The 20943-nt window shown below is 37.5% G+C and overlaps 2 protein-coding genes across 2 annotated transcripts in view; both read right to left on the reverse strand.

The window, feature by feature from the left end:
* LOC149175916 (light-inducible protein CPRF2-like) overlaps positions 1-20943 on the reverse strand; it is a 240119-nt gene that overhangs the window by 19702 nt on the left and 199474 nt on the right. The window contains exons 4-5 of the mRNA XM_089419794.1: positions 1676-1751; positions 1438-1563 (exon numbers count right to left, since the gene is read on the reverse strand). Coding sequence (XP_089275920.1) covers positions 1438-1563; positions 1676-1751 — 202 coding nt within the window. The remainder of the gene's footprint in view (positions 1-1437; positions 1564-1675; positions 1752-20943) is intronic.
* Positions 8715-14115, reverse strand: LOC149175917 (uncharacterized). The gene is made up of 3 exons (XM_089423861.1): positions 13142-14115; positions 12629-12981; positions 8715-8795 (listed from the first exon to the last, which is right to left on the reverse strand). Exons 1-3 carry the CDS (start codon positions 14094-14096, stop codon positions 8715-8717), a joined length of 1389 nt encoding a protein of 462 aa, XP_089279987.1. The 5' UTR covers positions 14097-14115.

Here is a 20943-nt window from a genome sequence, read left to right on the forward strand (position 1 = left end):
TCTCACTAATCTTCTGTCAGTCATATTCTCTATACTAGATAGACAGCAAGGCATCCAGAGATTGTATTCAGAAAACTATTGCTTAATAATACAAACCCTCAGCTATTGCACTGGTTTTCCCGCATTGGGTTTTTCCAGGGACATTTGTCCAAAAATAACGATGTAATGTGTTATGTATTTCTTTCTTGCTCAGTTTCTTGTTTTTGCATATAATTTAAATGGTGAAGGCTGCAGTGTATTAGTTTCGGTATTCATTGTAGGAAGTAGTAAATAATTTGTTTGGTAATTAACAAATAGAAAGAACTTAATCAGTTGCTGCAGTAGTGATTCGGGGTTTCTCGAATTTTCACAATTTTATGGGCTCCCGTATTTAACGATGTATTTAACATTTTTATCATTTAATATATTTTTATTTTAACAGATTACGCATTTACAAAAATGTTAGAAAATGCTCCCATCTGATTGCACTTTTATGCAAGAAGCTTCAGCATCAATAGTTTAAATCCATATAATGGATTTTGGTTAGGTTGCACTGCTCTCTTAATTTCATTAGCAGGGAAGAACAAAACAGATGACTATATTGTAGCAATCCAGAGAGCCAACATGACACATTATAAAGTTAGCGTCTAACTATTATCCTCTTGGATTTAGACCAAATCCACAGATTTTATAATCAATTCTCGTACCTTGAGAGGTTTTCATTAACAGCTGCACAATTTTAGAACCTTGAGAAAATGTACCAAATAGTCCCCACAAATTTGAAGAAAAAATAGGACTAGAAACTGTTCCTACATATTTAAAAACTAAAAAAAAAAAAAATTGAAATATCCAAACCTTTTGCTATGTGTACTTTAAGCTATTGTATTTACTTAGTTAAAACTGATATGTTTTGTTTTCTGAATGATGTTGAATGCCAATTTCCGCGTTTCTGTGGGAGAAATCAGTGCATCCGAATATTCAATATAGACAATGTTTATCACTATTACACAGAATTGGTTAGGAATCTAAAATATAATTTAGTGATTCACAAAACGTTGGTGACCTTACATAGTGACTTCAAGGAATTTAATGTAAACCTAATTTTCTGAGATTTTACTATGCATAACCCCCTGATGAAAACGGGCACAGGAATCATTTGTTCACCAAGCAACCGTCCTAATTGTTGCAGAATGAAGTATTTTAGACCTCTCTATCCACCAGTCTACAAAATGTTTGTAAGAATAGTGAATTATATGGTTGCGTACTTAGGCCAGAAGACAGCTCTCATAATATAACTTTGATTCTCATAAATGTAAGTGATGAATTAATTTTAAAAAATTCACTAGTTGCCATGGTCTATCAAAAATGCGACAAGAACATAAAATTGTATCCCACTGAAATCAAGTATGATACTGTCACATTAAGACTGGAAATAAATCAAAGCTAATGATTGCAAACCTTTGCTCTCAGTGCTTCCACATCAGACTTCAGTACCCTATTATCAACAGAAGCTTCATTGTACTTTTGATTGATCTCCGTAAAGCGACTAAATAAAGAGGAGTTTTCTACTCTTAACTGGGCAACCTGTTAAGACATTATACCAAATATAACTCCTCAGTAGAGAATGGAAACAAGAAGAGTAAACTATCATATGGACAAAAAGGTTATAGACATGACTGGAAATAGCAGATGTTACTTGTATCTCAAGATCAGTCAAGTGTGCTTGTTTTCTTCTTCTTGATCGCCTTGCTGACTCTCTATTTGACAGCATTCTGGGATACAAAGCATGGTGCAACTCATTTTTTAGCAGAAGATCGTTTAGTATAATTGAAGCCAATGACAAAAGTAGACTGGAAATGTTATTAAATGGTTGGCTGGATGAGGAATGTCATCTTTTCCGACACAGCATATATTTAAAAAACTTACAAAATGAAAATGCTACAAAAACGTTGATCTCTGATGTTATCACTTATAAATGAAAAGGTTGCTATTATGAGTTGCATGAATCCAAAATTCTAACTAGTCATCATTCGGTCCCATCATAAACTGAAAACTATGTTACTAGATCTTGCCCCCTTCTTTTCTAGATAATCTTGGATTCATATCTTGAATCCTTCTTGGATACACCTTGGATCCTTCATGGATCGGTATCCAGAAGGGATACAGCTTGGATCTCCAAAGGATCCATACAGAATCTATTCTCACGAGTCTTTGATGGATTCCTGTTGCATTCCGCCCCCTACCCACTCCCCATAAAAAGGAAATAGAAACATTGAACAAACCAATAATAATGGCAATTTACACAATAGGTAACTGACTATATATCATTGCTCAGTAGACTTGCTCTGGATATTGTGCCATACAACCACCCATCAGCTACAACCCAAAGCATTTTTATCATGTACATGCTTGTCAAGTAAGAGGCTTCTGTTTCAACTTTCAACGAGCCTATCAAAGATTGTTGCTGCCCCGAAAAGCGTTTGATGTGGAAATAGTAAGATCTTAGGCAAGCTCTATTGTTTATCTAGAAGATCAATGTTTCAGCACTCATTTTAAAATTTATAGCTTCACTAGTAATAATCTGCGAAACCACATAGAACTAAGATTTTGTATGAAAACTCATTTTTACAACTTATTAAGCTTATTTTTAGAACTAACTCTACTTCTCGAATTAACATTATATATTAAAAAAAGTACTACTACGACAATATATTCCATGTCCAGTGGTATCATATCCAAATTTTCTAAAAACCTAAACCAAGCTTATGTATGCAAATCCATTTTTCCAACTTATTTGAATTATTTTGAGATCTAACTTTACTCCTCAAATTAATATTATATTTTTAAAAACTACTACTACTATAATATATTCCATGTCTACTGGTATCATATCCAAAATTTTCTAAAAACATAAAATATCTATATTTGTATTATTGACAACCGAAATGAATTTCTTCAAAAATCATACTTGGGATTCAACAGGTATAGTTTGTGAGATATGAGGTGAACTCAACATTGCAGAGTTCACTTTTCAGCATCAATGGTTTCTGTAAGTGCTAAATCAGACATGGTAGTGGTCACAGATCTTATGTTACTAATGGATTAACGATTGGATTAAGGATACCCTTTTGAAGATATGCATGTGGTTCTGTTTGGTGGTATTTCGAGATGGTCAAGATCTTGGTCATAGTTGGTCAAACATGGGTCTAACAATAAAATTTTGGTGCTTATGGGAGATCACATTTTTGTATACTCAGTATTTTGTACACCACCAGGGTCAAATTTGTAGGCAGTTGATCACTGAAAATTTTGTCTATTTTTAGCCTATAGATTTTTTTTATGTCGGTGGTATTTTTGGAGACCCCATATGGCATATTCTAAGTTACCAGGATTCGGATACGGATTCGGATTCGGATACAGATCCGGATCCGGATCCGCTTGATTTTTGAAAAGCTAGGATTCAGATACGGCAAGGAACGACATGTACGATTAATATAAATATATTTTATAATAAAAAATTTGATATTAATGTCCAAATTTATTGTGATCACTATCCATCAACAACAATAGAGTTTATATTATTATTATTATTATTATCCAATTTTAAAGTTACGACCAAGCTAGACACCAAATTGGTGTATGAGACCCCCTTGTTTGTGGGACAAGGGACTCACCTCCGTGTAGCGATTTGATTGTTAAGTCTACGAAGGCATACATACTCTACCCCTCTAGTTTTGAACCTATGACCTCATAGGAGGAAACACATACTCTTAACCATCAAGCCCACACAAGTTGAATTGTGTAGATGAATTTCATGAAAAAACATACAATACTTCATTATTAAAGTAGCATTAATTATTTTATAAAAATTAAATTATAAATTATAATATATTACAAAACTATTTAAATGATAAATAATAATAATTTACTACACATATTATTTTATATGATTTAAATAATAAGCTTATAATATATAAAAGTTTAATATAAAATATAATCTACAAATTTTGAAACTTGTACATAACAAATTTGATATATTTTAAATAATTTTAATTTATAATATATATACAATAAAATAACAATTTTTTAATATTTTGAATAATTAATTTATAAGATATATACACAAGAAAATTACTTTATAAAATTATAACATTTCTAATATAAATGAAGTATAACCTATTTAAAAAGTTTTAATTAAATTAATGTGAATAAAATATAGCATAGCTATAAAATAATAATTAAATTAATATAAATAAAATATAGCATATTTATAATTAAATTGTGATATTATAACATATTTAACGTATAAACACCATGTATATACATTTCTGAACTAATATAAATAAAGTATAACATATTTAAAAAGTTGTAATTAAATTAATGTGAATAAAATATAGCATAGCTTTATAAAAGTATAATTAAATTAGTATAAATAAAATATAACATATTTATAATTAAATTATAATATTATAAAATTAATATAAATAAAATATAACATATTTATAATTAAATTATAATATTATAACATACCTAAAATATAAACACCATGTACCTATACGTGTCCTTTTATAACATTTCTAAACTAATGTGAATAACATATAACAGATTTATAACCATACGGGTTTTTTTATAACATTTCTTAACTAATGTCTATAACATATAACAGATTTATAAATTTATAATTAAATTAATGTAAATAATATAACATATTTATAATTAAATTAATATTATATCATATCCCAAATATAATATGAGTTCAAATGTGCCAAATTGCATATGCCCCGCTGATAAATAAAAAACCCAGCACTGCGAAGTCCGTAGATACCAAAAACAATGATATTAAATACCAATGGCATCATTCTGGCCGTCTTATTGGCTGCACGTGCACATATTATCTGAGCTTCCAGCGAGCAGCTATCGGGTTAGAGTACAATGCATTACCAAGACATTTTACTCAAAAACTGTTTTCTAGCGAATCCAAGTGAATCCAGATCTGAATCCGTTTCTGATCCGGGGAACCGCGAATCTATTTCTCAGGGTGGACAGATCCGGTAACATAGGGCATATTGCGTCAGGGTAAAACTTCAAAAAGTTTGGCTCTTAGTCAACTTTATGGGGTCCGAATCTTTCTGGTATATTCAATAAGGTTCTTGGTGAGTCTCACTTGAGATGGACTTGCTATTTTTGGAGATTGAAAGTGCGCCAGCCTAGGAGGTTCTATAATTGACTTGCTTGACTTGGACCTAGGGTGAATTTATGGAGGGGGCTTCCTCAACCTTCTTGGTAGGCCACATCATTGCCAAAGTGGCCAAGGAGAATGCACCTTACATAAGCATGACTTTCTGCATTTCGACCAATGTTTTAAAAGCCGGTCGGCTCGGAACCGACTCGGCCGAGTTGGTCCGAGCCGGTAAAAAAATTTTCAACTCGGCCGTCAATTCGGTTCGGTCGGCTGAGTTAAGATTAACCCTGCCGAGTCATGGCATGACTCGGCCGGGTCAATCTTAACTCCACTGACTCAGCCGAGTCCGTATCAACTCGGCCGGGTCACTTCATGCAGCCAGTAAACCCCAAAAACGTAATTTTTTTTTTTTAATGTTTTTTTTCTGAGTGTGGGGGACTCCAAATGGTTTTATTAATTGGTTTTTTGGTCTTTGGGGTCCATTCCCCTCTCCTCTCCTTAATCTTCATTTTCATCCTTTTACTTAAATTTTTAACATTACCATGAAATGACTCAGGTTGTTTGAGAGTGGTTCCGGCCTCATTGGATTTCATATGGAGAAAGTAGAATTTTAGATTTCATTCAAAATCCAGCAGACTTATCAGTTTTTCAGGATTTCAAGATTGGGGGATTGCAATGTTTCCATTGAATTTTGTCATGTATTAGGATATGGAACTCGTATTTAATCAAGAGCACCAATCCCTCTATGTACCTTGATGTTAGTGACATTGGTTGTCGAACTCCTCCATGATTCGCTCCCAAACCGGGAGCTTCTGAAAATGTCGCTTCCACTCCCGTTTTCGCTCTCGCTCCCAAGTAACACTAAGCTAGATGATGTTGGCAACTCTCGCAGTAGCCAGTAGTATTGGTCACAAACTTTTGTTTTAGAGGCCATTTATAGCCTCCTTGGTTATGTGTTTTTGTTTTGATCTCTATATCATCATCGTGTATGTATTGGACAGTGCACTGGGTGCCACTTTGATATAATGGATATATTCATGAGCCTACTTTGATCATATGTTGTCTTCTATCTATATTCTAATGCTGTGTGTTTGGAAGCATGAATGAAAATCTTTAAAATTATGTGTTTTTATAAAAAATAAATATTTAATGTATTTTTTTACAACGACCGAGTCGCTGAAATCAAGCCGGTCGAGTCGATACCGAGTCGGAGTTGGAGTTGGAATCGACCCTCGGCCGAGTCGGAGTTCTAAAACATTGATTTGGACTTCAGTTACATTCCAATTGTACTTTAGTTTGTGAGAGCTATCAATTCAAGGCTGCTAATCTTGAAGAATTTTTATCCTTGGAGGTTTACTATTCTTAGAAGCTAGGGTGCACTTCATGAGGGAGGTTGGTATGCATTTTGTGGGCATCATAAGCCTCGTAATTGCTCTTTTTGTCCTAGAGAGGTGTGCCCCCCATGTGAGGGTAATATTTGATGGAGTGTCTTCTACTCCAAGTTACATGCCATTTTTACTTTTCCTTTCTCTCGAAGTTAAGTTTTTGCTTGACTCCTAAGGATAGACCTATATTTATCCTAGAAGAATGCACTCTAGAGAGATCTTTCCTTTATACCACTCACCTCAACATGTGTCACCGTAATTGAGGTGCATTACTTAGCCTTCCCTTGGAGTTGAGAGTTCTATTTATAGGTATTTGGTTTTATGTTCAAACAGGGAGGCGCCTTATTTGTCCTATATTCAACATATCTTTGATCTATGTTTATCTGACAGCTATTATTGTAGATAGGGTACAATAATGGAGGCTACTAGGTGTTTTCATGAGATCATTCATCCTTCGAATTGGAGCTATTATTGAAGTTCCATTCTAGCCTGTGAGCCTTATTCTATTCTTGAATATATCCTAGATTTATTTTCTTGATTCTACTATAGATTTGGATCCCTATTCTTGATCCATCTCTAATCCTTCTTGTTTCTTCTCCTATAAATCACTGTGCAGACATTTGAGGAAATCATTAGTTCCTTCTTCTTTCACCTCCTTCATTATAATTTCAACTAGAAAGTTGTTATTGGCAACTAGCATTAGAACATAGGTATTGGTTGGATAACTTTCTAGTGATTATCATGGTTGTTTCCAACCCCAAGAGATGTGGAGAAGTTACAGAATCTTGAGATTCCATTTCACCTTGAGATTGTGTTCTTAGGAGTGGACCTTTTTGACCTGGAGGTTGCACCTACCTGTGAATGGGAAATGTTACCAACCAAAATGGGTAACCCTATAGGAGAAAATTTTTCTTCTATTCTCTACATCTAGCTAGCCAACCATGTAGCCCATGAAAGCTACCACGAGTTGATGATGTATCATTATATCTTCGCCACTTGCATCAGTCATAAGCTTCTCACCCATCCGAGAAGAGCACATGGACAAAGGTGGGCATCTTATCAAAAGGTACTTTTATTCATTTTGCAATCAAGTGCTTATGTTTGTTTGTATTTGGACATTTGATATGGATTAGGGGGTGAACTGGAAGAAGGGTGGGTTTTGACCGTGATCGTGTCCTCTCACCTTAAATGGGGGCTTAATCTTCAATCCTAGTCTAGTGGAACCTCCCGTAATGGCCCAATGGGAATAAGAGGGGCATTACTTGGGAAGCCTTGGTTGAGATAGTGTAGCTTTATCTAACCCTATTCCATACTTACCATTTTCCATCATGCATTACAGGCCCTTAACTCACGTCCATTCTTCAGGTTCAACTAACCATTAGTTCTTTAGGATTTGGCATTCATGCGTCCTCATACCTGAGTAGGGCTCAAAACTTTTTCCTTGGGAGGTTGATGCAGCTAAAAGAAAAGAAAGAGCATATCATGGACACAAAATAAAATAAAAAGAATATCAAAATGCCAAAGATGGTTGAGACATACACATTAGCACATGGCCAAAAGCCTAACATGACTCTACCTCACACATTATGGACATCACCTGGTTCCTGAGCACATGTTGCTCCATCACATCATAAAAGGAACCCCTGCATGTCCCAAACCCGATGAGCAATGAAATGCCTCATCTTTAAGGGGTGATACAACTGCTATACACCATTCAAAGCAAGCTTTTTTAGCTACAAGTAGTAATATAAAGAAAAAACAAGAAAAAGTAAAATCCGGACAAGAAGGGTGGAAAAACACAGGCCAAGTTGGTAACTCATGCAGCCACAACTATTCCCTCCTCACATCTATACACTCAGGATGTGGATTCCCATCATGCTAGTCCCTTTGACCATGGCACTTGGCCATGAAGTCTTCTTCTCTCTGTACCATCATTACTATTCACCAACACCTATCAATTGAAGGGTGGACCAAGGAAATGTTACTTCCCCTTAGGGGCTGGAAACACCTAATAAGGTTGTGCTTTAGCCACTCCTACTTAGGGAGGAAATGCCATTGTGAGCTCAAGGCTCTGATTTCGGAAGGGAATCCTAATTTGAAGTGTTAAATATCCCATTACATTAAAGCTTGGTTCACTTAGATGCAATGATAATTATTGTCCCTGATGACTAGCTGTTTTCACTAGACTTTATGTTGTGATTGTCAAGTGGTTCAGCAACCCATGTCCGGGGCACTACAACCACATCTACCTAGGAAAATAGAGACGTATATTAGCACTCATAGTTGAAGAGTTAAGAGCCTTGGTTCTTCGAGTAGTAGTAGCACATCATATATGACCCTGGGCACCTCCTGCACCCAAGATGTTCTATCACTTTGCACTATAATTGATGATTCTTCAAAATGATACACCTAGACCCAGCATGCCCCTAGGCTAGCCTTAGCACCATATGAGGGATGACAGTTGATTTAGGGCCTAGATGAGGATGGTCTCAACTTTAGAGACTTGGGAGGGCTAGTAGCACCTAGAAAGCCCTCAACATTGGGGTAGAGTTGGACACCTTTTCATAGTTGGAGACCCAGAAGACCACTTTGTGGTGCCCCAACTGATGTTGGAGACCACCGAGAGCCATTGATGGAAATTTGAGGGCCAATCCTCAAATGATGATTTTTAGATGCTACCACATCACACTTGACACCTTCTGGTATCAACGCTTGGCATTTAGAGCTTCCTTTATGGATGACGTCGACCTTAGAGGCCTCACAGCTCACATGTGTGGGTTTTTATTAGCATTTATGTTAAAGCTAGTTGGGTTGGCATGTAATCCAAGGGTTTCATTGTAATTTTACTTGTTAATAAGGAATTTTAGGCTAAACTTAGAACTCATCCTCCTCGTGTAAAAAGAGGAGAGGATAATTTCATTTCATCATCATCCTTGGATTAATTTGACCCTCCTTAGAGAGATTTTAGCCTCTTGTTTCTTGGTGAAGATGTGATCTGTTGGATTGTTCTTGTTCATTGGAGCTATTTGCTTAACTTTGGAGAAGTTGTGTTCAACCAATAAAGAAGTTTTCATGCATATTGTCTTGTAATCCAGCTTGCTTATTGAAAATTTCTGATTTTATGTCTAATGCATGGCATAAATTGATGATCTATAGTTTTTCTATTGTTCCCTAATTTGTTGAAAATCAATTGCACAGGAACTAGGTCTCATTATTGTATACATTAGTCATGTATGGTTTGTGAATTCCCCTTGGTGCACCTTGATTATCGCTCTTTCAAGTGACCTTGATCCCTCACAAAGGTAATAGTTAGGGTTTGTGTTAGGGCATCAAACATCCTTACTCCTTTGCAAGTTACAACTTATCTTAAGAATCCATAGACTCCATCCACCCAAGGACTAGACACTATTCTTGTCTAGTTGGTGATCAAGTCATCTTTTATCCAAAAATTTGAATTTTCTCTATCTTTCTCTAATTCGATCCTCTTAAGGCCAAGCAACCCAACTAGGGCTTTGTGCGAATTGGCTAGGAAGAGGAAGTTTTTCTCTTGGAAGGTCTCAACATCAAGGGTTGTAGTGGTTTCCTCAGAATTATTCCCCTTGGTGGCCATTCTTTCCATTTTCATCCATAATTTCTCTTTCCCTAGTTGTTTGCCCTAGGATGAAAACCTTAGTTTGGTTATAGCTTCAACTTGAGGGTTTGCATGAATGTCTCATGTACCTTACCTTGCTAATACTCATTATTGGAAACCTTTTCTTGGGATCTTGACATTAGGTCATCCCAATTCACAACATATCAAAAAACCCTAGGTCTTGTGTTGCCTCAATTTTGCCTCTACTTGGGATGCGAATTGTCTTTTCTCATAGTTTGAACCTCGTCCTTAAGTTGAGCCATCCCTGAGTGAGCTATTATGTCACCTTGAACCTCTAAACCTAGAATATCTCTTGTAGGTGACCTCATACTAGGCTACTACCTTATTGTTGTCACTTGGTCTAGTAATTTCCTTATAGGGTACCCCTCCATAAGGCCTGCTAGATTTTGCAGCATCATTTTTGGCATCATTCTCAGGGAGGAAGTGAATCTATCTTCTTGTAAGCTTAAGCTTTTGCGGCATCATTTTTGGCATCATTCTCAGGGAAGAAGTGAATCTACCTTCTTGTAAGCTTAAGCTTTAAGATTCATTCCTTTGAAGAGAAAAATATTTAACGACAAGATAGATCCTCTTCTGGTGACTCCAATATAGATAAACCATGGAAGTGGCTACCCAAACCCTTTTAACATATCATCGAAGGATTGAGGGATCTCCTAGTACTCCCTTCATAGATAGAGTAAGCATGAGGAAGAGAGTTTCACCTTGGATGCAATATGCTTTGTGCCCTTTAAATTTCGAAAATATCCTAGGAGCTCCTCACCCTCTACGCACAAAAAATGAATGGATACCCCTTTTCTATGGTAGAAAGGATGAAAATCCTAAAAAGCATATTCATCAATTCAAATAGGCCTGCTCTGGTAATCATTGCACCAAGAGGCACTCTACAACCCATTATAGGGGTAATGTGTAGATGTAATGTAAGAAAGTTTGTAAACATTTGTACATGTCAGCTTAATATGTTGAATTTATATTAATATGTACAATTTATAATACATAAATTGGTAAACATTTACATGTCAATTAAAATTAATATAGAGCCCAAGGAAGATGTTGTAGCGTCCATAAAAGTTGAAAGTAATAAAGATGAGGCACAATACTTGCTAAGGTTTTGCAAATGGGGTAGCAAGCTAAGTGGGCTTGATCGTGGGGAAAACTCCACAATTAAGCGCACTTGAGCCAGATGTGATCTAAGATGGGTGACCTCTCGAAAAGTCTTGGTTAGCAGGTACAAGCCCCAAAAGTGATGATTGACGCTATGTGATTCATTTCACTAGTTTCAATCCCACTTTTTTACCCTTGTGAGCATCACCCGATGCAATGAGTGCTAAGTGGAATATTCAAAAATCATGAGAAATTAGTCAGTTATGACTACCTCTCATGGAAATGGTCATAGATGAATGACTTTCTTAACGCAGTTGAATCCCAAAAAATGATATCTAATATAATGCACTGCGAAAGACCCTCAATACTTAAATACATAAGAGTGAAGGGAGCTCTACTTGAATGGTTCATGAGGCACAATACTTGCTAAGGTTTTGCAAATGGGGTAGCAAGCTAAGTGGGCTTGATTGTGGGGAAAAATCCACAGTTAAGCGCGCTTGAGCCAGAGGCAATCTGGGATGGGTGACCTCCCGGGAAGTCCTGGTTACTGGGTGCAAGCCCCAGAAGTGATGATTGATGGTATGTGATTTATTTCACTAGTTTCAATCCCATTTCTTCACCCCTATGAGCATCATCCAATGCAATGAGTGTTAAGAGCAATGTTTTACAACTCGGACTCGGACTCGGACTCGGCCGAGGATCGACTCGGACTCGGACTCGGACTCGGTAATGACTCGGCCGGCTCGATTTCAATGACTCGGTCGTTGTAAAAAATACATTAAATATTTATTTTTTTTATAAAAAAACATAATTTTAAATATTTTAAACATAATTTTAAAGATTTTCATTCAAGTTTCCAAACACACAACATTATAATATACATGGAAGACAACATATGATCAAAGTAGGCTCATGAACCAATCCATTATATCAAAATGGTACGGTGTACCCAATGGCAATAGTAAATACATAGTCAACTGTAGTCTGTCATACATGATCAAAGACTCAAGAGTCAAAACAAAATACAAATAACCAAGGAGGCTAGTAGCTACTGCCAGAGGAGCCAAGATCATCTCGACCAATCTCTGGATCATCATCATCAGAGTCAGACAAGGGGCCCCATGGCTCCTCATGATCATCATCGTCTCCAACTGCAACTGTAGAAGTGGTGCCAGTACCACTAGGCTGTGCAGCAGATGCAAGCTGAGATAGAGTACAAATGCGGCTGCGCTTCTGTCGTGGCTGAGCAGAGGAAGCACCTACAACTGGAGTCCTACTAGCTGGCTGTGAGACTGAGGCTGGTGGATTGGGATCTGCATTCAACTGAACATGCTGCAGTGGATATCCAACATCAAGTGATTCAAGATCCTCATCAGGATCAAACTCTGGTAGACGACTCTCCACTACCCAATCTGATGTTGGGTCAATGTCTTCCAACACAATGGGATCTGAATCAGGTCTTTTGTTCAGCAATTGGTTCCGTCTGAGCCGAAGGTTGTATTGGACAAAAACTAGATCATTCAACCGTTTTTGCTCCAAACGGTTTCTCTTCTTTGTGTGAATCCTCTCAAAGACAGACCAACTGCGCTCACACCCAGATGCACTGCAAGTTTGACTCAAAATACGAATTGCAAACCTTTGCAATTCAGGGCACTGGCCACCAAAGGCCTCCCACCATTGTGCTGCAAAAAACATAGGAGTGTAATGAATTATGAGTTAGATGAAGGCTGAAGCTCAACAAAATTACAAATTATATCTAACTTTCAAATTATAAATGATTTAACAAACTTTAATAAAAAAAGTAAAACCATTAAGAAATTGAAAATTGAAATTTTTGTTTACCTGGCTCATCTGCTTCTCTTGCAATCTTTGCTAGGTTCTTCCCAAAGGTACCTGTTGCATTGCTGAAGGATGTGACCTGCTGATGTATCAGCAGCTGATCAGACTCCGATGGGACCATGCGCTCAATGCAATCAACCAGTCCATCTCTGACCTCCCCCCTCAAAGCTCCTAACTCCTTAGCTTTATAATGATACCGTGGGTTCAAAAAATACCCAGCTGCATGTATAGGGCGATGGAGTTGATTGTTCCATCTTTCATCAATGATTGCCCAAATGGGCCCATACTTTGCCACTCTATCCTTGTATGCTGTCTTTATTTGCTCCTTTGCTTGATCCATAGCCTCATAAATGAAGCCCATAGCCAACCTTTCCCCATCCACCAACCACAACACCTTAACTAGTGGCTCAGCAAGCTTCACAATCTCTGCTGCCTTTCTCCAAAAAGTTTCATCATGGACTTTCCTTTTCAATTCTCTGCCTTCTGGTTTGTTAGACCAACTGCTTTGATTCCATTCATCACTGGAAAACATCTTTTGCAAGTTTCTATGTTGGGAAAGCATAGATTGCAATGTCAAAAAATGTGTAGCAAATCTAGTGATGGCAGGCCTAATGATATCCTTGCCTCCAGTGTGTTTCCTCATGAGACTCAAAACCAGTGTATGATTGTAGATAAATTTTGTTATGCTTTTGGCATTATCTACAGTGTTTCTGACCCAATCTAATTTTCCAATATCCTCAAGCATGAGGTCTATGCAATGTGCAGCGCATGGGGTCCAAAAGATGGTCTTGTGTTTTTCCTCTAACAGTCTACCAGCAAGAACATAGTTAGAGGCATTGTCTGTGATGATTTGAACAACATTAGCCACCCCCACACCCTCAATAACCTCATCCAATAGCTGAAACAACAAGTGGCCATCTTTTACCTTATCAGATGCATCAACTGATTTTAAAAACATGGTTCCCTATGGGCAGAAGGCAAGAAAGTTTATGATGGTACGGTTTCTTTGATCAGTCCATCCATCTGACATGATGGTACACCCTGTTCTTGCCCATGATTCCTTGAAATCTTGCAAATACTCATTAATTGATTGAATTTCTTTCTGCAAACGAAACCCCCTTAGCTCTTGCATAGTAGGGCCTTTGAAGCCTTTTCCAGCAGCATGTATGGCCTCAAACATAGGCTCATAATATGGTGAACGAGCAGCATTAAAGGGGATATCAGCATCATACCACCATCTAGCTATGTAGTCACAAGCAGTCTCCCTCAATTCTTTCTTCCAATGGTCATCTAAAGTGGGCTGAGCAAGACCTTTACTAATGCTAACTTCAGGACCATGTGCATCTGATGGAGAGGAGCCTGAGTGAGTGAAAAAACTTTTGATAGTCCCATCACCCTTCATTCTACCCTTTCCCTTATCTTGAACAGAAGCAAAAGAGGGAGGAACATAACGGAAAGGGTTTGATGCATCAGTTTGAGGGATAGAGGAAGAACCCTCAAACTCATAGTGGGGGTTGGCAGCCATCATTCTTTGTATCTCCCTCTTCCTCCCAATTTCAGCCTGTATCTCTTTTTGCCTAGTCTTTTCTTCTTTAAATTTTTCAAAGCTTTCCAACAAATTCTTTCTAATCTCCCCAATTTGATCAGATTGACATGCAGTAATATTGCCTTTAATCCCTGCCAAGTGTTGTTTCAGCCTATTAATCCCCCCAGGACCTTCCTTAATTTTCCTATGGCAAAACTTGCAACACATCTGATTATCAACCATTTCAACATATGCCCAAGCAGGATCTTTTGCTCTAGGTGCCATTTTTTGACTAGGAAAACAATCTGAAAATGAAAAAAAAAAAAAAATTTGATTCAATGTTCATTTATTTGACAAAAAACACTCTCTAAGCTTTCTTGATATGCAACTAAAATTTACTAAGCAAAAACAGATTTGTAAGGGTGGAAAAAAATACCTCCAGGCACAAACTGCCTCCTCAAGCTTGCTCCAAAAATCAGCTCCTCAATGCTGCTCCAAATGGCTGCCCAAGAAGCTCCTCACTCCAGCTACAATGCTCCTCCAAGACTCCTCACTGCTGCTCCAAAACAAGCTCAAGAACTGCTCACTAACTCTCAAAGAAGACTCTCACTCAAATGCATAAGACTGCTGTGAGTGAAATGAGAGCATTTGGCTGTCTTAAATAGAGTTTGGGAGGGGGAAATGGACCCCAAAAGCATTTAACAAATTACAATAACCATTTAGAATCCACAAACCCTAATTAACTTTACCAAATATCAGCAAAAAATTGATTTTTTTTATAAAAAACGCTGCCCAGCCGTCCTTTCCATGACTCAGCCGAGTCAATACGGACCCGGCCGGGTTGACCGAGTCAGCTATGACTCGGCCGAGTCATTGGATGACTCGGCCGAGTCATAGCTGACTCGGTCAGCCGAGCCGGGTCATGGGCCGGGTCACTTAAATGGTGATTGAAACGGTTAGAAACGGCCGTTTCCGTTTCAGTTCGGCCGTTTCGTAAAACATTGGTTGTAACTGACTAATTTCTCATGATTTTTGAATAGTCCACTTAGCACTTATTGCATTGGGTTATGCTCATAGGGGTGAAGAAGTGGGATTGAAACTAGTGAAATGAATCACAAAGTGTCAATCATCACTTCCGGCGCTTGCAACCGGTAACCAGGGCTTTTTGGGAGGTCACCCATCCCAGATCGCCTCTGGCTCAAGCGCGCTTAACAGTGGAGTTTTCCCCACAATCAAGCCCACTTAGCTTGCTACCCCTTTGCAAAACCTTATTAAATATTGTGCCTTATGAACCATTCAAGTAGAGTTCCCTTCACTCTTATGTATTTAAGTATTGAGGGTCTTTTGCAGTGCATTATATTAGATATCATTTTTTGGGATTCAATTGCGTTAAGAAAGTCATTCATCTATGACCATTTCCATAAGAGGTTGTTGTAACTGACTAATTTCTCATGATTTTTGAATAGTACTCTTAACCATAGTTTTAAAATTCGGCCGATTCGAAACGGAAACGACCGAGTTGATCCGTTTCATTACCCAGAAATGTGACTCGGTGGAGGAAACGGTTCAGTAGGCCGAGTCATGGTTGACTCAGCCAACTCGGTCGTTTCTGTATTGACTCGGCCGAGTCATAACTAGTGGCTTGTAACCCATCAAAACAACGATTTGACATTTTTTTAATGAAATTTTGAAGTGTTTGCTGATTGGTTTGAACTCCAATGTGTTTTATGAATTAGTTAAATGTTATTTGGGGTCCATTTCCCCCTCCCAAACCCTATTTAACACACTGAAATGCTCTCTACTATTGATATGCTATTCAAATTTCATGGTAATGTTAAATTCTTAAAGTAAAAGTGACATTCTCCTTAATCTTCATTTTCATCCTTTTACTTACATTTTTAACATTACCATGAAATGACTCAGGATGTTTGAGAGTGGTTTCGGCCTCATTGGATTTCATATGGAGAAAGTAGAATTTTAGATTTCATTCAAAATCCAGCTGACTTATCAGTTTTTCAGGATTTCAGGATTGGAGGATTGCAATGTTTCCATTGAATTTTGTCATGTATTAGGGTATGGAACTCGTATTTAATCAAGAGCACCAATCCCTCTATGTACCTTGATGTTAGTGACATTGGTTGTCGAACTCCTCTGGGATTCGCTCCCAAACCAAGAGCTTCTGAAAATGTCACTCCCGCTCCTGTTTTCGCTCTCGCTCCCCACTTTCGCTCCTGCTCCCAACTTCCAAGTAACACTGAGCCAGATGATGTTGGCAACTCTAGCAGTAGCCAGTAGTACTGGTCACAGACTTTTGTTGTAGAGGCCATTTATAGCCTCCTTGGTTATGTGTTTTTGTTTTGATCTCTATATCATCATCATGTATGTATTGGACAATGCATTGGTTGCCATTTTGATATAATGGATATATTCATGAGCCTACTTTGATCATATGTTGTCTTCTATCTATATTCTAATGTTGTGTGTTTGGAAACATGAATGAAAATCTTTAAAATTATGTGTTTTTATAAAAAAATAAATATTTAATGTATTTTTTACAATGACCGAGTCATTGAAATCGAGTTGGCCGAGTCGATACCGAGTTGGAGTTGGAGTCGGAGTCGACCCTCGGCCGAGTCGGAGTCGGAGTCGGAGTTTTAAAACGACTAATGCACACAAAATACTAAGGGTTGGGTATTATTGGTGATAGGCCTCGAAAATGCCCATGTTTTCATCATGCAATATCACCATTCATACCCTAAAACCCTAGGTCTTTAACCCATTCCGTACCCTAATTCCATCAACTTGCCGCCAAATCACATTTTATGTCTTGTGGTTGAATATCATTAGTTTTCTTAGATTTTCTATGATTAAAGATGATTATGCCATGATTTACTAATGACGGTTTCGCTAAGCTCATTTTCACAGGGTTCTATTGCCAAGTTTCTGCACAAGCCAGTAGAGTACGGAAATGGCCAATTTGGGGCTTTTGACACTTTCGGCATGCTTTCGGAGAAACCGAGAGAGGTTATTGTCAAAAATGATGTTGTAATACCTTTCCATAACTTGGATTGCACCCAAGTCACTCATGTGTGTCTCTAGAAGGAAATTCATAAATTTTCCCAAATCTGCAATACTTTTCAAACTGCCAACTTCTGCCTCGAATTCCGTGCATATGAAAGCGAATGAAGAAACTCTGGCACATGGGTTTTGGTCCCAGTATAGCCAATTTACTAACTCTGAAACCGTTTTCTAAAATTCCTTACGGTTTGGGAGATATGTGGAGTTCTCTGAGGCCAATTTATAAAAAATGTCCGGATTTGTACTTAACAGTCAAATTCAGATTTGCTTATTTTTATGCCACATTTACGGTTTAATAAGGTCTTGTCCTCCATCCCTGCATTGATCGACATCAACAACAACCATTAGCTATTTGAAGGCCATCTAGAGAATTCAAACAAGGCATGAATTTGTTTGTAATTAATCTATAGCATGTATAAAAGCAGAGCAGCAAGTATAGAAAAGGGGAGGTAGCTCTCAAACATGGAAATAATTGCTACGTATTTCATGACTTGTTTTTAATCGAAGATATCGACAATGGTTATGCTTTGAATTTGGGATGAATGCGTTGATTGGAATACTGAAGTTCATGTTTTAATTGTGATTGAGATCGTTTAGTTATTGCAAGTTTTTCAGCCCCAGGTGTGGTCAGGCCCACCCATCTGGGATTGTTTTGTATTTGTTATCAGCAGTGACACTGTGAACTTAGTTACAGTCGATTTCCTTTTCTATTTGCAAGTCGGTTCGCTTGGATTGCTCATTGATTGATTGACTAATAGGTATGTTCAATGATTACAAAGTCCTTATCATTTTCATAAGTTGCAATTAGTGTGAATTTTGTGCCTTCTGAACCAGAGCTATTCCATTGTCTTGATTTACCCTCACCGTGAATGCATCGTATGGTCGATTGACAAACTGATTGGAATTGTCACCTACAGTCAATGCCGGTAGTCCCTAATTCCTTCAACAATCATAGCTGAATAATGATCTTAATTGAATAGGACAGGTTTGGTCTATTTCCCCAAATCGACCTCTATTTCTCTAAAAGGAATTGACTTGAATCGATCCAAACTGTAGCAAACTGTAGCATTGCAAGGGCCACTCGAATATAGGCTAGCGTGTATCGATTGTTCGAAGACTTAACGAATTTGATTAAACAAATTGGACTAGTAACTTAAATGTAAAGATGTATGGCTTGCACGGATGATTAATTGGTTTGTTTCACTTTGGATTGATGCATTGTGGATTGGTACATAACATTGTAGGGACGTTTATGTTGTCGAAAGACCAATTCTGTAGTTAACACTTACCCCTCCTGTTCATATAATTGCCAACTTCAGTAGTGAATTGAAACGATTACTCTCACCTGCTTCTGTGCAAAAGTTAGTCTTATTCGAATGATTGACTCCTTTCTCGATTCATATGTTTAGGGTATCTACTTCATAATTGGATCATCGTTAGGATTTACAACAGCATAGTGGTAGGGATTGGTATGATTTCAGCATAGAATTAGGTACAGTTCTCCAGAATTGATAGTTGGGTGTTAAATAAGATAAGCATTAGAGTTGCTTTCATTACATCAAGTCCTGTAAGTGATTCATTGAAGACCGAACAACAAGATAGAGTAAAACAGAGCAATTCTTCCAAATTGGTACTTAAACCCTGAGCCTTGATCTCGAAATAAACCCTTAAGTACAGAACGATTGGTTGATTGAAGTACTATTAGGATAGATCACTCATTTAATTAGTAGTTGGATTGTTGTAGATTAGTTGTCATTATTGCTCTGGGAACGAATTGTTATTTGCATCAATAGTTTAATAAGTTGAGTGGTTATTATCACAGGTTGTTTGATTTCTTTCAGTAAGAACTGTCATCATAGAATGCTTGTTGAAGAATGATTGAGTGATTCTTCATAGAGAGTTCGGTACCAGCATTCAAAGATTTGATTGAATAGAGTTTGGTGTGAATAGAAGTCTGTTTTCGTCACCAGGAATACATAGTTGAGTATAGATTTGAATACTAGAATTTGTGAAGGTTTTAGATTAAATTTGATTGTTGGGTTTGCTCATTAGACGATATGATTTGCGAGTATTTATTTCATAAATCATTATAAGGAAATGATTAAACTCTGACCTAGCCCTGAGCCGAGAAAGAGCAAGGCAATTCGTGCTTACGAACCCCGGGTTGACAATTAATATTAAGAGATTTAATCAGACAAATTAATCTCTCAACATTTTGGCGTCGTTGCCGGGGAAGTTGTCATTTCTTATTCAGATAACCATTATTATTTGAGTTTCAAGATCTTGCAGGATTGTCAGAGGGCGGAGAGAGTACGGTAAGACGTGAGTGAAGAGCCACGCATCCACTTTTGTTGGAGTTGCTCCAAAGTCTGACCGATCACTGCTTGTTCTTGAGTTTCTATTTCCTTTATCTTTATGCATAGAAGAAGAAGTAGTTTGATTTCATTTCCGCATTTCATGTAATTCGCAAAAGTTTGTAAATCTCACAGACTTAGTAAGACACATCTACAGGAACCATAGCTAAGCCTCACAAGCAGCATAGGCCTTAGAATAGTCTAAAACACTCTGTGAGATATTTAATTTCCAAATTATTTTGCTTTTAATAGATTAATTAGTACTTTGATTTGCTCTCAAGTGTGGTGAGCTTTACTTTAGTGAATATAGCTTTTAAATTCATCTTCAGATTCCAATCTTTAACGTTATATCATTTTGGGGTGTTGTAAGAACCCCCGTTACTAATATGTGTGTGGAGACAGGGACTATCAATCAACCAGATGGACTTGAAGATGATAAATATGAAGGACCTCTCACAAGCCCTAGCAGCTGCTGGAATCTTGACCTCTACCTCTCAGGAAGAGAACTTCTTGACAATAGTCAAGAAATTGTCCATTTCTCCATCACCACAAGAGGATGTGGAGGTCTCTTTTGCTTTCCCTAACAAGTCATCTAAGGAGAAATGAATCATGCACTATAATCAATGGAGAACATCCACTAGAACCTGAGATCGAGGAGTTCTTGACATGTCTATCAACAGATTCGGAATGTAATCAAGAGACTACTCACCCTACGGAGAACAATCAACATGACATGGAAGAAGAGGATGAGCAACATGGGCCAAATCAAGAAATGGACCAAGAATACCATGATTACATTGAACATTGGTTCCGAACAACAACTCAAGCGAGGTAGTATTCTCCTCTTC

Source organism: Pinus tabuliformis, chromosome 4_1 (assembly GCF_031772625.1).
Source record: "Pinus tabuliformis cultivar Carrire ecotype Pingquan chromosome 4_1, CPIR1, whole genome shotgun sequence".
NCBI classification, from domain to species: domain Eukaryota; kingdom Viridiplantae; phylum Streptophyta; class Pinopsida; order Pinales; family Pinaceae; genus Pinus; species Pinus tabuliformis.